This window comes from Argiope bruennichi, chromosome 8 (assembly GCF_947563725.1).
Source record: "Argiope bruennichi chromosome 8, qqArgBrue1.1, whole genome shotgun sequence".
In the NCBI taxonomy this organism is placed as follows: domain Eukaryota; kingdom Metazoa; phylum Arthropoda; class Arachnida; order Araneae; family Araneidae; genus Argiope; species Argiope bruennichi.
Window position 1 is genome coordinate 122,832,168 of NC_079158.1, and position 18,384 is coordinate 122,850,551.

At 29.5% G+C, this 18,384-nt stretch overlaps 1 protein-coding gene across 1 annotated transcript; it reads right to left on the reverse strand.

The window, feature by feature from the left end:
- Positions 1-1,509: 1,509 nt before the first annotated feature.
- On the reverse strand, positions 1,510-17,359 carry LOC129981608 (probable glutamate receptor). Its single transcript, XM_056092517.1, has 9 exons — positions 17,264-17,359; positions 16,596-16,634; positions 16,397-16,497; positions 12,075-12,165; positions 9,730-9,885; positions 6,737-6,884; positions 6,254-6,498; positions 5,021-5,295; positions 1,510-3,025 (listed from the first exon to the last, which is right to left on the reverse strand). Exons 2-9 carry the CDS (start codon positions 16,629-16,631, stop codon positions 2,716-2,718), a joined length of 1,362 nt encoding a protein of 453 aa, XP_055948492.1. The 5' UTR covers positions 16,632-16,634; positions 17,264-17,359; the 3' UTR covers positions 1,510-2,715.
- Positions 17,360-18,384: the final 1,025 nt, after the last annotated feature.

The following is an 18,384-nucleotide window of genomic DNA, read 5'->3' on the forward strand; positions in this document are numbered from 1 at the left end:
ACCGACAGGACATTTGGCCTCGACGGATTTAACATGCACCAGACCCCCTTACACTACGGTTCTTCGGTGAAATCAGGTCTCAAACCTGAAATCTTTCTGTTCCGAAGCCGAGACCTTACCACCAGGTCACCGTAGCCCCTTCTAGATGCGCAAGAGACTGAAAACACAAACTTCATGTTTTCATTTTGTGTATACCAAAGTTATGAAAATTATTCAGCAAAAATAAAATAATTATAAAACAGAATAATGAATAAACTAATTTTACGAAACTAATGTTCAAAAAAAAATTTTTCTTCGCAGTATCATGGATTTAATGCATTATTGATAAATTCCAAAAAATTCATGCAAATTATATTCAGATATTTTAAACATTTTTAAATACTCTTCTGAGGATTTCAGTTGTACATATTCAGTTGAGCATTTAAACATTTTCAGAAGGCTTTGGAAATGGTTTATCTTCTCTATGCTTCATTATAGTCTTAACATTAATTTATTTTGAAATCAGAGTTTAAATTAAGCTATAAATTAAGTTTTTGAAACAAGTTTACGTTGCATAATAAATTAAAAATAAGTTACAGAATAGGACTCAATGTATCTGATAGCGGTTTTTTGGAGCAGCGTTCATATATGAAATTTACAAGTCAATTGACTGATAGGTTCTCTAACACTAACAGCAAAAAGTTAAAATTATTATAATTAGTAGTGCAATACAGGCACAGATAAAAATATGAGAGGTGTATATGCTAACATCAAAAATAAGTAAAAATATTTAAAAAATTATTTAAAAAAAGTGAAAATCAAAGGTAAACTGCAGTAAAGAAGGAAAGTGTCTAAAAGAGAATTTCATTTTAAAAAGAGAGAGGGAGATATCAAACATACGGTAAAAGAATGCGCAAAAAGTTGCAATTCAAGGAATCCTCTGGAAATACATCGTAACAATAAAGTGAGAAATATGACAAAAGAGGCATTGATTACAATATCAATAGCAATTTTATTTCCACCTTTACAACTGATTTATAATTCAGAGGTTTATATACATATATGTATATAATGAATCGGTAGCTTTACGACACAAATATGTGCATATAAATTAATAATGTAGATATGCTCTATCAATCGTAAAATAGAAATTACTATTTTGTCATTAATATTGTAATTAATGTGTCGGTTGCTGCATATATATACCTGTTATATTCGAAGTGCTTAGTGACAGGCCAGAAAAGCACATATATTGCGTTTAAATTATCCCATGTATAGTATTACACAAATTGTACAACTTGTAATTTATATTTTATTTAATATATAAGAATAAAAGGTGTCCTTTTATTTAACATTCTAATAGTGATTCATTGTTTTTAAATTCTACATTTGAAGTTTTTTTATACAGGGTGGCCATAAAATAACTTTCTTTGTTTAGCAGCATCTGCAGCTGAAACGAATGAACGAAATGAGACCACATTTCATATATAGACTGTGAAAAACATGTTAAGATAAATTCCACACAAAAAAAATAGTGCTAAAAGTTGCCGATAGGAGAAATACTGGCGCTGTAGGAGTACAGTTATGAAATGAATTCCTGAAATTCACAGAAAATTATATTTTATTCATCAACATTAGTGCCCCCTGGATTCCGTGCAACATTTCCACTATGCTGACCTTCTCTGTGTGCAATATATTGCATAAGGTGTATGACGTTCTCTACTGCTGCGTGTATACTATCAGTTTCGTTGTTCATAACAGTCCGTCTTATGTTCTGTTTCAAGTCATCCAGTTTGGGAACACCACCAGCGTACATTCCGATTTCAGATACCCTCACAGCCAAAAGTTAAAAGGGCTGTTGTCCGCTGATAGGAGCGGCCATTTCATCTGAAATATTGACTGATAATTCTCTTAGTACCAAAATACTGTCATAAAAGGCTCTGTACTGAACGATGAATATGTGGTCGTGCTCCAGCTTTCATAAAAATGATTGAATTTGTAGCGGATTGTTATGAGCGAGGATAGAACCTGGGACCTTGTGGTTTGCAGCCGAGTAACAAGATCACAAGACAAAAGCAACACGCATTCTTCGCATCTGTTATCGGGCTTATAAGCTTTCACCACAAATCCAAGCATTGCCTTTGCTGCAATTGCAGAATGACAAAAGTTTGCAGCATTTATCCATGTTTCTCGCCATTAATGGTGCAAAACCTGTTTGAATGATATTCTCCAACAAGTATTCTCAGATTATGAAATTGGCCGTGAAACCGCATCACACGCTCACATTTGGGGAATGAAATGGCATTTCTTGGGCGCTATGGGACATTTACGAGACCAATTACGGCAGTTCTGAGTATTGACAGACCCATCAAAATAAAAATGAGCCTCATCTCCCCGCAATATTTTCCAAGGCCAGTCAATGTCGATTTCCATTCGGGCAAGAAACATTAATACGAAAGTGAGACGCGTTCCTTGTTCCTACGTGACAGCAGCGCCAATATTTTCTTTATCAGCATCTTTCGGAACCATTTTTTTCTGCGGAATTCATCTTCCTTATGCCTTTTATAGTATGTATATGAAATGTGGTTTCATTTCGTAAACTTGTTTTAGCTTTAGATGCCTACAAACGGGGAAAGTTATTTTATGGCCACCCTGTATATAAGTTAACAAAAAGTACTCTACTATTTAACTTTCGAGTGGCTTTTTATCGCTATGATTCTTCTACATTCCAAGCTATTACAAGCAATAGTTCATAAATTTCGGCCGATATTTTGCAGCTCTTCGCTCTAGGTCTTCATTTGGAATAATCGATGTGGCCGATGAGGATTTCTTTTCTCGCCTCTTTCTCCGCTTCTCAAAGATCTCCGTGAGCAGGAACAGAATCGAGCAGACAATCCCTATACCCCATATCAGGAAGCCGCCGAGGATATCCGTGATGCTCAGAGGTTTTATGTCTTCTTGAGGTTGCTTCGTGCAGTGTGTGTAGTTTGGAAACACACGATTCAGCCATCTGTCAGTTAGCTTTGCTTGTATAATGTAGGTTAATCTGTTGGAAAACAAAGCAGACAAGCTTGCAAAACATCTGATTCGGTGAAAATGATGATATTTTAAGATATCATAATTTTGTGATTATTTAGATTTAAACTTTTATATAAATGTAGAATCTAAAATTAATTTTTTGTAGAGAAATTAAATAGAAATAATTGTACAAAGGTACAATTCCATTGATTATATGACTTAATTAAAAAAAATTCACATATAAGGAATGGTAATTGGAGGTTTTTAGATCGAATGTCATGATTTTGCCTATAAAGAGGTCTTATAAGGTTGCATAAACTAAATTTGGAAAAGAAATATGATACAAAATATTTAAATCAATTTTCCAACAGATAAAGATTTAGTTTTAAAGCACAAATAACTAATGTTTGACACTAGAAATTTTTATACAAGAAATTAGTGAACATTTTAGATCTTTTTCTTAACTGTAATAAATTAATATTTAAATAAGTTCTATAAATTATTTATTCAGATTTATTTTAAATTATTTCTTTTGTAAAAACTATAAATGTGCGATTCATTTGACAATTCAATAACTTCCAAATCACGTACTACTTACAAACTAAAATATTTTAGTATATTATTCGTTTTCAAAACGAAGCGAAAAAACATTCAGTGTACGATAGGTCTAACGTCTAGGTTCAGTTTAATTCTCAAAATAGTTTATTTACAGTCCTATTTTTCATATGACTAAAAATAATTTTATTTCTATTTCAAAATTTTGGCCATAAATGTCTTCATCTAGCATTATTTTAATTCACCGATATTAAGCCCTCCGTATTTACCTATTTTTGGTAATTGAGATCCCACTTGTTTTTATATGCCTAACATAGTATCGAAGTATTTCTTGTGATTTTAAAATAATTGTGTATTACCTTTCATCACGAAAGCCATGTATAAGTACTTAGTATATCTGAACGCATCATTGCAATCATGCTTTCCAAAATATCATGCTTTGACAAAAATATATATGGAACAGTGTATTCTCATGCCCTAAAATTTGATATGTAAGTTCTGAATTACCTTGCATACATGATTTTTATTCAATTCAGTAGAACCTCGGTTAAAAAGCATAATTCGTTACGCGTAATGCGAAATATTCGTTAAGTAAAACAATTTTTCCCATAGGAATCCATGTAAAATCGGAAAATGCGAAAGAAGTACGCACACAAATTTATAATTACATTACTTACTATATATAATGCATGCTTTTTAGCAAGACAATTTTCTAAATACATTTATCTCTTATAAAGTTTCAAAATTTGGTGAAAATTAGACTCAGCATTATCGTTAAATGAATTTTTACCGCTCATAACCTACTGACTTAGTAGGATGATGCTTCTCAATGAATGACGCAATGTATCCTTTCTAATGCCTTCAGCGTCTTCTTTATTTCATTGGAAGGCTGTTGCTCTGTTGGGTCTATTATTTCCCCTAATCCTGACCAAATCTCCTCCGTAGCTTTTTGCTATGACACAGAATGTCGCTCCATAAGTTCCTAGTTATGTTCTTTATGCAGTTTATCTATATCATTGCTATTAACCTATAATCTTAATCAGTGGCGTAATCTCATCGATTAAGACTCCACATGCATTCTCTCAAACCTCTCGGAGCCGCCTCTTACACAATTCAGCCAAACTATTCTGAATTCGTTAACGCTATTCTGGCAAAACTTTCTTCCATGCATATATAAGGGTACTCTTCAAACAAATGTTCAACACGGGCTGATTCTTAGACATTCTTTCAGCGAAACATCGCTCGTTAAAGGAGTCACTTTTTTACATTTTGCTTTGCTGGCTGCGCGAATCACTCGGGATGTGTGGTGCTCTTTAAACGAGTTTTGATCGTACATCATTTGATTTGCAATGATAGTAAATGAATTGCATCATCATCATGATTGTGCGTAATCCAATTATTATCTAATTCATTTGTTTTGTTTAAAGAAGAATTAAAGAATTTCAAGATTAATGGAGGTTGAACTTACCTCAAATTGATATTCTTCAGTGTTTTACGCGGTATACCTTTACGGAGGCCTAAAGCTATAAAGTTTTGGCAAAACAGTAATTCTTCCACTTGAATCGTGCACCGACCTCTTCTCTTTACGTAATCAGAAGCCAGTGTCAGGGCATAAATGTAATCGACAATCAAGACATGGGTGCCTTTCTCGATTTTTTTCATGGTTTCTTCCACTGTTTCAGGAGAAAATATGATCATGTTATTTTTCATTCGCTTCCATAGATGTGTATGGTCTGGACTCGCCTGTGTGATAGAAGGATTAGCTGATGATAAATTTGGTACAATCAGAATCAAGTGAAATCATTTTATTAACATTAATTAACTAATAAATAAACACAATGAACTAGGTTTAGAAGTAATAATGAATGAGGTTTGTAGTTATTAATTAAGTAATAAAAACCTACAATGAACGAGGTTAAGAAATAACAATTAACGAGGTTTGTATTTATAAATGAAGTAATAAATAACTACAATGATTGAGGAAGGGAAGTGATACAAATGAATAATGATACAAAGTTAGTGATATAAGTATTGCGCTATTTTAATACATCGCATTCCTTCCTATTTTTATTTACAAGTACATGTTCGGCTTTCATATCAAAAATCTACCCGTTACGTCTCATTTTTTTCCCTTCTAAACTGTGGCTTTAATTTTATAACAGAAAAATATTTTCGAAAGAGAAACATCACAAATTTCTTACAGCTCTTATGACAATAAAAAATGTTATCTTTATGACACTTGTCAAAAAAGAAAAGTGCAATTTGAATTTAGTAACATTCTTTAAAAATCCAAACTTTTGTAATATTAAAATCCTTAATAATTGCGGGAAGAGAATCATATACATTTTCGTTTTGTTTTTGTTGTGAAAATTATGGGAAAAATAGTTCCATTCAAACGAAATACATTCATTTTACACACTCCAAAGAAATGTAAAGATTTAACATTAATTTATAATTAGTAATTTTTTAATAATACATTAATTTGTTAAAACTACTCAAAATATAAATTTTATCATTTATAGCTAATTTCCGATTCAAAGTATATGTCTGTCTAATGATTTAGAACTTATCTACTGCGCCATGGTCAAAAGGAACACTCTCTGAATTAAAATTTTCTCAAAAGAAATTTCTTTTTATTTTATTTACACGAATATAAAGATTTTGTCGTTAATAGAATTTTACATTAGTAGTTTTAACCCACCATGAAACAGATTTGGACCGCTGATCCTCTGCTTAAGACAGGTATGATGCTAGTTTTCTTGGTCAACTCATCGAGGTCAGCAATTACTGGTCTCATCTTTGTTATGGCGAAAGTGGATGTTATACTTCCTTGAAAGGAGAACAAAGAGTTGATGACCGGTCCGAGCAACCAAGCGGCCAAGAGAATTCGGAATGATTGCAAGTTCCAAATGTGAACAAGAGCCCAGTGATTAGTGGTGCCGCCATCTAAAATCAAGATACAGCAAAGTAAGAATCTTCGTAAGAGTATTATTGACTGCAAATGTTATTTTTAATTTTTAATAAAAACAAAAATATCTAAAAAAATTTATTTTAATTTGAATTTACCAATTTATTATTAATGTTTTCAAAAGTAAGAGTTGAATATTCGACAACAATATAAGCTAAATAAAGAAGGAGAATTCTAGTTTGTATAATCTTGTGCAGAGCTTTACATATTTCTTACCATGACCAATCAGATAGCTCCAAAATACCCAGAAATATCGTGACAGTAATGATACTTGATCGTCTTTCCAGCCTTTGACAGTCACGTTGTAAATCAAAGCTGCAACAAACGCCAGGCCAATGATGGTCATTAAAAGAGAAAGCCATACCTAAAATGCAGTAGAAAATTTATGAGTGACTTATATAATTTCATTGTAAACTGCAATAGCTTTTATAAAAAATACTCAAGTTGCATGTCGATTGCAAAAAATCAATTTTATTATCTTCAAAATTATTATTAGTAAAATTTAAACCAACAGAAATTAATTTTTTATGGTAGAAAAGGGCGCAAATTATTCATTCTCAATCAAAAACAATAATATTACACCTATAAGAAAGTTTAAGATAGCATTTGAAATTGTGCATAGATTTCTAGAACAAGCTATTAGTAATTTAATTATTAAAAATTTGATTTGATTGTTTGAACTTTATAGCAAAAATATCATTATTTAGCCTTGCTACAAAAAAGAAATTATCATATTAGAACAAAAATGAAATATTAGCATTTGGAAGATTTTTTGAAAAATTAATCTAGCACCTCTATAAAAGCATTCTCCGAAATAATGCATTGGAATATATATATATATATACAGGATGGTCAAAAAAAAACTTCCTCTATATATGAAACCCTAGCGGCCTATCCACTCAACCAATCGAACCAAAATTTCAGACATGGTTGTTTGAAGGTATGCGCTAGAGATTGTGATGATTCTAAACAACTCAGAGCTTACGGTTACGGTTACAGTGAGATAATTTCGAAATTTTCGAATGGCAACACCCACTTTTTACTTGAATTGATCAGCGTATTGAAAAACCACAAATGGTGTTGGAACGATTAGCGTGTCAATTTGCGCAAGGAAAAAGTGGGTTTTGCCATTCGAAAATTTCGAAATTATCTCACTGTAACCGTAACCGTGAGCTCTGAGTTGTTTAGAATCATCACAATCTCCAGCGCATACCTTCAAACAACCATGTCTGAAATTTTGGTTCGATTGGTTGAGCGGATAGGCCGCTAGGGTTTCATATATAGGGGAAGTTTTTTTTTGACCACCCTGTATATATACAATGTAAATATAATAGGAATGGGTTAATTATTAAATAATCTACAAAGTATGTCAAAGAAAATTCATAATAATTGAATACCAAAATTTCCATTCGATCTATAAGTAAGATTACGCTGAAAAGAAGATATGAAGAAAAAAAATTACTAATGTTTTGTCACTACATCTCTTTCCTATCTCTCTCACTTTAAAATTTGTTCAATAAAAATCTTTGTATACTGGTGAAAAACAAAATATAATATCAAGAAGAATTTATTTCACAGGAATAAAACTCTTTGTCAAAGAATTTACTCAGGTAATATATTTATTTTATTGAATTTTCAAAATCGCAGATTACACAAAGTGCAAAAGAACTATTTCACATGTGAAATGATGCAACTACAATAATAATCGCTACACTCTCCACGATTTTGAATGTAAACGTAGTTGTACAGATGCCATATGCCATTTTGTGGGTTAGAGTTCCATGTGACGGTTGCACTTTGTCTGTCACATCAGCACTAGTCCATGATGACTATGGATGACGCTGCATTTGCCGTCCAATAATTTTTCAAACATGCTCGATGGGAAAAGGATATGGCGATCTCGCAAATCATAACAACTTGAAGAAAGTATGTAGAGTTCATTGGATAATAAAAGAGTTATGAGGACATGTTTTAAAAATATATATATACAAAACTGAAGAAAAACTAAAATGAAATCTACGATCACAAATTGCAAGTTATCATGTGAGAACATTATTATTTTTTAAGTCATTATTTGTTTTAATTAATTTAAGTCATTAACCACTTTATACCGGTTTGAAACAATCACGAGAATTCTCTATCGGTCTCTATCCCTCTCTCTCTCTCTCTCTCTCTCTCTATATATATATATATATATATATATATATATATATATATATATATATATATATATATATATATATATATATATATATATATATATATATAATTTTTTTAACTTTAGCTTTCAATTTTTCCAACTGGCAAACAAAGTTTTGGAGCTCGACCGATTTTGAGATGAAATAACAGCTATGATGTCATAGTTCTACGTCAACCTTTTTAAAAACGCATCTGATGTCAAAGACGCATACGTAATAATAAAGCAATACTGGTAAAAGCAGGTCAACCTTTTAAAATGTATCTGCTTTCAAAGAAGCATGTATAATAATAATGCAATACTGGTAAAAGCAGGTAAAAAAAATATATGCGATTAAAAGATGATGATGAAAATTGCCATTTATGCTTTATTCATTGCCTACGCGATTTTGAGCTTCAAAACCCCTACCCAAAACAACATCATGTTCTCACATGATAAAACTTTCTTGGGGTAATAATAAAAAAATAACATCATAACTGATTCTATCACTGATTTGATAAACACATTTGTAACAAGGTAGATGGGATAACGACAAAAATGTTCCTTAAGTTATTGTATAGCTTAAGAAAAATGTGCAATTATGTTTGCAATGTGACTGCGACATCATATAAAGTTCCATGAAAATTCCATTTATAGCATTGTTAAATGTGTTAATATTCTAATGATTGTTTCAGGCAGCATTTGCTTGATATTTAAAAAACGAGCAAAGCCCATTGGCTAACGAAATTAAATGGCACTTGGGTTATAATATAATAATTTTTTTTCACCATAAAGTTTTCTTCAATGATACTGAAAGAGTAAAAGATGTCTGTGTCATTAAGTTTATTTCTTCATTCTTTAGCGATATTTCACTGTAAAAGGTAACTGAAACGTACTAATGTTTTGTCTGCTTGAAGTTAAACGAAGCTGCATATACACTAAAAGAGTCATCGTGAGAATTGATAGATTATACAGTCTGTGCCGAATTTCTAAAACGCAGAGTAAACAAATTTTTTCTGCTCATTTTACTTACCTGCCAAGAAAACACATTGGCATAAAGGAACATGTTCCTGTCCGCAGACTTAATGCCAGTGATGATTCCTAGTTTTGAAAATCCCAAGCAATTAGTGAAATCTGTAACCATCGCTCTTTGCTCAGAGGCAACGAAAGGACCAGCTATATCAACCTCCTAAGAAATTAAAGGAAAAACTGCTAAAAAACAGAAACCTCCATAAATTTTTAAATAATTTCGAAGATCAAACTTTTATCCTTTCAATTGAAAAGACATGAATGAAAGGAATCTCAATGAATAAAAGGCCAAACAATTATAAATATTTTTAGGAAATGAATTGTTAATTATTTTGACTTAAAAAGCATATGGGAGATATTTTAAAGGAAGAATTGGTTTCAAGATAGGACTGTTTTATACAATTTGACGTTGAATTTTCGCTCGTAGTCTCAGCTTATCTTACATGTTAATTAACAAACAGCGTTATTACTAATCAATAAATATTTCTTGCTTGTTTTTCATTCATCGAAAGTTTTGCAATCAAGATTCAATTATTTATGAAACACAAAACATCTAGCATAGTTTTATATTTAAACAACAATTAGAATCTATTTATAAACACATAAAGTGGAGTCCCAAGATTTTGCAATTTTCAAAGATAGCTGCAAAATTTTTCAGAGATCAATAAGGTAACGATTAGGAAAAGCTTGAGGATCTGAATCACAAAGTGTTTCTTCTGCTTGACCAGATACGAAGCTTTAAAAGCGAAAGTATTAAATTATCAAAAAATATAGTACAACGGCGAGATTTCGTTTAAGACTTGTTTGAATTTATAATATGTGGTTTGAATGCATTTCTGTTAGTTTGTCTGTAAACACAATAACTGAAAAGTGTAGCGATCTAAAAAAATTAAAATTTGGTATAAATTATTTATCTCAAAATTCTAGATGCTGTTCATTACAGTACGACCTCTTTTCGACGATTCTATCTCACTAAGGGGTGAGACGAGGAAGGTATTTCCGGAATTCATCACTCTGAGACCGGGGTTCCAGACATGATTATTATTTTTCGTGGATACGAAGTATCGTGTCGTTTCTGACCCGATTATTTTATTTTAGCTTAGACTGCGAGTAATCCGAGTTTACTTCATTGTTAAATGTGAACATCTCCTGCTTCCATCTTTCCTCTCACCCTTTTTTGAAGAAATAAACCCATCCTAACCCATGCGCAAAAACACGGAGGGTTTTAGAATCCGTTGGCAAAAAATACCTATCAAATTTCGAGAGAGCTCCTTCGAAAGAAAGTCCGTCTGTCCAGTTCACTGAAATCTGGATTTTGAATTCATTACCAAAATTGTAGATGTGGGTGGAATTTTAAACCAAGATCGAGTTTTTTTGTCGAGTTTACTGCCTATTGACCTGACGATTCGTAATGTATGAAAGCGGTAATTTAAAAACTCGGAAGCAGTGAATTTTAGCATGCAATCTTTGCACTGAAATATTGGATTAGTGATAAACCATGCATCAAATCCTCCGAAAGTTTCTAAATACATTATTATTTTCTTCATTACAGAATGAAGTTGAACCGAAAAATGAGCTATATTGTGGAAACATGCGAGAAAGTCAAGAGATGAGTACTCCTACTGGTTTAAGGAAGAGCCTTCTTTATTTAACAACACGAAGTATGAAAAACAGCACTTTAATGTTTTTTTGGAAAAAACGTGGCAATTCCAATATTCTGAAATTAATAAAATTCATTATCATTTGCAGAGTTCAGTGTTTATGTATTGGGTACTGAAATTTTAATTTTTAAATTTGTATATTGCATGTTATAAATAAACTTTTAATGCGATAGCTTCTAATTTTTCAATTATAAGAGTAATAAGAGGCACTGTTCTGAATACCATTTCCAAACATTTCATGTTTATTAATAAAAACTATTCATTTGCAGTTTTATATTATGTACTCAGAACAGTAAATTATTCTATTTTTACATTGTGAATATTAGAAGGTTTATTTTATCTTCATTTATAATTTGATGAAAATATTCTCTTATTGATAGAATTTACTAACATAATCAATTTAGTTGATGTTTTTTTTTTTTTTTTTTGCTTTCAAATTTAAAAAAATTGAAATAAATTTCACAATAATTTCAATCAAATCTTTGATTAATTTTCTATATGAACTGTTTTCACTTTTTAACACTTTCTCACATTTATTTTTTTTTAAAAATTACTTATGTTTTTTTGATGTGCCCCTTTGAAAAGTGTGTTGGATTCGTTAATTTAAAATCCTTAAGAAACTTTCTCGAATTCTTTAAGACTTAAGTTTTTTAACAATTCAATCAAATAAATCGAAAAACAGCCATACTTTTTTTTGTAAAGCTCCAAGCATTCCACTGAAATTACCATCTGGTTGCAGCGATCCATACTGATGATCGATTTGAGGCCGTATTTCAAATCTGCGAGGGAGGAAAGTAAGTCACGTAAAATAACTTTTAATAGAAAACAAGAAAAAATTTTAAGCAAATAGGAAATTTAGATAAAGAGCACTTTAAGTTATGTTTTTGTGAAAAATAAATACCCTTATTTACAAATAAATATTAAAAAGGAAATTTTACGCGAATTAATTAATATAAAAATTAGAAGAAAAAAACGGATTATTTTATTTTTGGGGAAAAAATAAAATAATCTATTTTAATAATCGCAAAAAAACTAAAATAAAAATTAGAAAAATTAGAGTTTTATATTTAGAGTAAAAAAAACCCTTCATAATCATTCATATAAAAATAAATGACGGATTATATGGGTATAAAATGAGTTTTTTTTATTAAATGGAACTTAGCAATCTAACAATATCTAAAAGCAAGTAATTAAAAATAAACATTTAATATTCTTGTCATTAAGCGAAATCTGCGTTTGACGACTGCAAAAGGCATTACTTTGTATATTTTTGGGTGTCTCTGAACTTTCGTGCGAATAAATCAATTGACTCTAATCACTGTTCTATTAAAAGCACCCTTTCCCAAAATGAAATAACATTTTACTATATGAATGAAATAAAAAAAACAATCACATAATTTAGAGTGCTTTAAAGTAACCTTTGGATATATTCTTGATTTTTGTAAACAGTTTTTAGGATTCTGTAGTTACTTCCTCGTTGACTGTTCTGAGCTAAATTCAACCGATTTATAATTAAGAATGGAAGCGATTTTGGCTAGTTCCGAAAAAAAAACCTAAGAATCTAAACATTATATGTTTTGGCTCTATCTGGCAATCTTCGTCAAAGGAATCTAAATTTTTATTACCAAGAATACAGTCTTGAAAAACTTCTCTTTTAACCCATACAACATCTATGAACTCTAAAACAATTTTAAATTTTAATCTTATTGAATATTTGCTGGTTGGTTTCTCCCTCCAAGAGAAATTTCAATCATCTTGTGGAATCTCTAAATTTTGGCAAAGAAATTTTTTTAAAAAGGGGGAGGGGGTTGCCCACTATAATAATCCTGTATTACATCACTCATTATTGATGTAATCTTTCGTAGATTTCTACTTTCAGTTTGAGTTGCCACTGAATACCACTACGGGAAAATTAACAAATATATATATAACGGGAGTATGGGAAATAGAACGCAAACTGAATACCGGAAATAAAACTTGCAAAAAAAGACCAATAAAATCAGTAAGGGTTAATGAACTTTATTCTACACGAATACACAATAGCAAAACAAGTCAAAGCGTACACTTGCAGTAAACAGCAACGTGCAAGCAGCAAATAGTTGTTAAACAACCACAAGAGCCCAAAGCTCATTGAGAGAATTCGCCGCAGATCAACACTTCAAAGAGACTTCGCTTAGCTACTCACTCGACTCGACGACTCATTCCCTTCAGCTTTGTTTCTCGGATTTTTAAAATTTATATGAAAGGGCAAAGAACCGTGTAAAAGGATATTGCTTTTAATCGAGATATCGTCGAAATTCCAGCAATGAATGGAACTTTCATTTTTGTAGTCAAATGTGTTGCCAAGTCGTTAAATGGTCCCCAAGATCGAGGATCATTTATTTATCATCTAGGAGAGATAAGTGTAAAACTTTCTTCCTTTAGGAAAGCACAACTATAAATTCTTTTCAATGCATATGTTTATGTAATCTGATTTGTATTGTGTCTCATAAAAATAGTAAACATTGAAGGTTGAGAATACCTTTTGAGTTTTGAAATTTCAAGCATTTGCACATAAAAGAGCTCTTCGTAAATAAAGTCTAATATTATTTTTTGAAAAATGAGTATGGTTTTATTTTTTTTTTCAGCGAATTTAAGATTTTACATTTTATTATTACATTCATATTACTATTTTTATTATTATTTATATTTTACTTCTTACGTCAATTTTTATTGCATTTCCTTTTGCCATGCAATCAATTTGTCGTTAAAAGGAAACCGCCAACTTATCGAAGTTCATCTTGATAGTATATTTTCTGAGAAATGCCATCGAACTCAGTTTCCCTCATGTAAAAAAAAAAAAAAAAAAGTGAAAAGAGTTTCATTCATAAAAAGGACCGGAAGAGAATTTTCATCTTCCTTATCTATTTTGAAATCCTGTGCAATTTTTTCCCCTTTCGGTTTTAAAGATATAACTTTCTGGTCACGGAATCATTTCGATCAAATTCACGTCATGTTATAATAATTGGAATTTCATTTCAACCATAATATATTTTTTTTTTGTAGATTATTTGTTTACTTTGCAAATTAAAAAAATAATTTTCATGGAACTTCAGTTTATTAACAACAAAAATTCAAAGAAACATCTGACTTAATTATACTCATTTTCATGAAATCATTTTTAATCTGTTGTAAACTGATTGTTCGAAATAGAATTGACTTCCCTTTTTTTATATATATATATTAACAGTGGTTTTGTCAAAAGATAGAATTTTATTTTTTGGTGCCAAGTAAATTCTGCTCATCCTTCCACAACAAAAATTATTTTTAAAAATCTCTAAAAAAGTTGTAATGCTTTTAAATATTTAATTTAAAAAGTAAATACTTTTTAATGTATATGATTACATCCAGGAAGGATTCTTTGAAAAATGTTCGAAAATAGCTGTACTTTTTATTGTACATAAAAAATTTTTTAAAAATCTATGGAATCAAAATATACTAGTTAAGAGGCGAATGTTATTTTAAATATTGGTAAAAAGGTATTTCATTTGGTTGAAATGAAGTATAAATAAAAAATCTTTTAGTTTAGAGATTCATCAAATTATCAAAATTATTAAGATTTTACAGATAGCTTTAGAAATACATTATCTAGTTCCAGAACTAAAAAGTAAGCTGTATTTCTATCCATTCCTTAAATACTGGGATCCGAGTGATAAATAATAAGAAATTTTCAATTTTTTTCTTATGTTGAAGTACTAAAAATACTATAAAATATTTCTGAATGAATATATTATTTATTCTATACTTCAGGTGCTGTAGAACATATTGTGAAATTATTATACTAAATTTTGACAAAAAAAATGCATTAGATTTTAATAAAGGCGGTTTTTCCCAAGAAAATTTTATCAAGAATTAGAATTCCAGAAAATAGCATCTAAAGATGTAAAATAGTATTGAGACGTACGTAATTCCAAATATAAAATTCAGTGTAACCTCCCAAAAAATAAAGTTAGGAACAAAATTCTAGAGATTTTATAATGAAACGTGTTCAAATATTAAGAATATTAAATAAAATTTCACAAAAAATTGACTTTTTAACGTACTCACCGGCTAAAATTTCATTTATTTCATAATATTTGACAGTCGTCAACCTAATTTGCATTCTTTCAAATCAAATAGTTTTTTCAAGAAATTATTCTCTTTAGAAAGTAAGAAACAGCAATCCGCATCTATAGAATATGAGAAATTTGTGCGTAATTAAAAAAAAATCGAATGAACCAAAATTGTGAGAACTTTACAGAAATACTCAAACTCAAAAATACAATTCTCCATGCTATAATCTGATTAATTTCGTCTCGTCAACAATGCCATGGATGTTTTTTCCTCACAATTAGAATAACAATGAAATTTTCTTCTTATTCATATGTTTTTCCTAAAAGGAATTTTTTTAAATGGGTAGTAAAAGAACAATTTTCACTATTGTTTTGTTTCTGAACCCATGCAGATGCATTTGAAAAAATTATTGATGAAAGCAAATCCCTATTCAGTCCAGATAGTTAGCAAAACCGCATTTCAATGTACTGCTTTATTCTTATCATAGAAAATCAGAAGATATATTTTTCCAAATCAATTCATTTTTCGGTTTAAGAGAAAGCAATATAAAATAATTTGCAAAATTTGTTACTTAGTGATAAACTGCAATAATCACCCCTTAGAAGTAACTTGAAAGTAGGTGACTAGTATATATTTTAAAAATATATGCTAGATAATTGATGATTAAAATAATAAAAAAAATATTATTTGGAAATAAATTTTTAATTTTTATTTTAAATTCGTGAAACAGGTAAAAATTAAGAAATATTTCAAAAGTTTATAAAAATGACAGCGACATTTAAAACTCCTTTGGTGTTTCTATTCTAAAACTCAATTTATTATTTTTATAATCAGTGTCTTTTATCTCAAGAATTTCAAACTTAACTAATTGCAAAAATTATTTATTTTTCTAAATAAATTCTAAATTTAATAACTTACTGAAATTTTAATGAATAACTTAAAGCTCCTAATACATCTTTGAGCACACCGTCCAATTTTGTTCCATTTTCAACAGGAATATCCAAAGACCAAGGTGGCCACTGAAATACAGTTTATAGAAATGATTTTGATTAAATAAAGCTTAAATATTCAAAGGCAGCCAAAGAAACCAATGGTGCAATAAGATTTTACGATTTACCTTTGAATATCGTACTTTAAATTGTCGACTCATCATGACCTAAAATAAAAATAAATTTTTGTTAACTCAGAATTGCAAAAAAATAACTAAATATTTTAAAAGATTTTTTTTACATTTAATAAAAATATGCTAAATGAAATTTTAAGTCACTTAGAATAGGTTGGTTTATTCAAAATTTTTCAAAAATTTAATTAACCTTAGAATTAAACTAAATTTAGATCTGTTTCAACGACCAGAATTTTTTTTAAATTTATCTATTTAAATACAAAATTTATTCATAAGAATTAAAATACTGTTATAATTATAATGATTCTATAAAAATGTGAATTAATAAATAGATGAAAATAAGCCTAACTAAATTTACAAATATATTTTATAAAAATAACCGTAATAAAGCTATCAAATTTGCATTCCTTAAAAGCATTTTAAAACATAAGATCTTACTAAAACATGCAGATATTTTTTTTTCAAATGAACACTTCATGCATTGCTGAATGTTTATATATTTTATCTAAAAATTGCAATAAAACCTTTTGGTGCATTTATAATCTTTTTCTGTCAAATTTTTGCCATGCAAATGACTTTTTAATATATATATATATATATATATATATATATATATATATATATATATATATATATATATATATATAACAGTATTCTCTTACTTTTTGAAGTAAAAAATTCGCGATCTCACTTCTACGACCAGATACTATAAGTATTGAGAATTTCAAACGAAGTGGGAAACTTCAAAAAACTAGAACTAACCGCAACCGAAAACTAAATATATAATAAAAATTATTACTGAAAGGAATCATCGAATTTTAGCTATATTTGATCAATTCTACGATCGCTTGTTTGGGAGATAATTGTTTGCGTTGAAAATAATTATCTTTTTCGAACTTTCGTAAAATGACGAAAGTTTTCGCGTTAAATGAATGACATTGGGGACTATATTTCAATTTAGTTTATGAATGATTACAATTATTGCAAAAAATACTGAAAAATTACAGAATTATCTTGAATCGAGACACAATTGAGGAACAACTTATTCTAAATAAAAAGAAAAAGTACTCCTTTGCGTCCTTGAACTTTTCATAAAAATTAGATGGTTCAAATCCAATGATTTCTCCCATAGTGAGGAGATCTTAGATCTAGACCATCTAATTTTAACTAACTTTCATTTGTATTATTAAGAGGAACACTATTCAGAAAAATATTTTTTTTTTCAAAAAAATTGTCAAACTAATTTTATTTTTGTGCTAAATGTTTAAACGGAGGGAAATATTTTAACATAAAAATGTTTTTTTTATTTAAAGATTATACGAATTTTATTATTTTTTTGTGTCAGGTGTTTGTTATTGTTTTTGTTAAATAAATAAAAATTACCTCTCTATCAGGCATTATAAAAATATGCTATATTTTCAGATGAAAAATCATCATAATTTAAATAAAATGTCATATATATATATTTGTTGTTGAAAATTAAATCGATTCTTGATAACGTGATGCACATCATGCGCAGCTCAAATATCAGAATTTATAGTTGGAAAATAAAGAACGTTAAGTTATTGTATAGCTTAAGAAAAATGCGCAATTATGTTTGCAATGTGACTGTGACATCATATAAAGTTCCATGAAAATTCCATTTATAGCATTGTTAAATGTGTTAATACTCTAATGATTGTTTCAGGCAGCATTTGCTTGATATTTAAAAAACGAGAAAAATCCATTGGCTAACGAAATTGGCACTTGGTTTATAATATAAGAATTTTTTTCGGCATAAAAT

Bases quoted from the DNA above. Each gene is read 5' to 3' on its own strand.
- LOC129981608 (XM_056092517.1), bottom strand. From the start codon at position 16,631: ATGATGAGTCGACAATTTAAAGTACGATATTCAAAG. The intron at 16,498-16,595 runs GTAAATCGTAAA...ACTGTATTTCAG, and splicing joins TTAAAGTACGATATTCAAAG to TGGCCACCTTGGTCTTTGGA. The intron at 9,886-12,074 runs GTATGGCTGTTT...TTAATTTCTTAG, and splicing joins TTGGAGCTTTACAAAAAAAA to GAGGTTGATATAGCTGGTCC.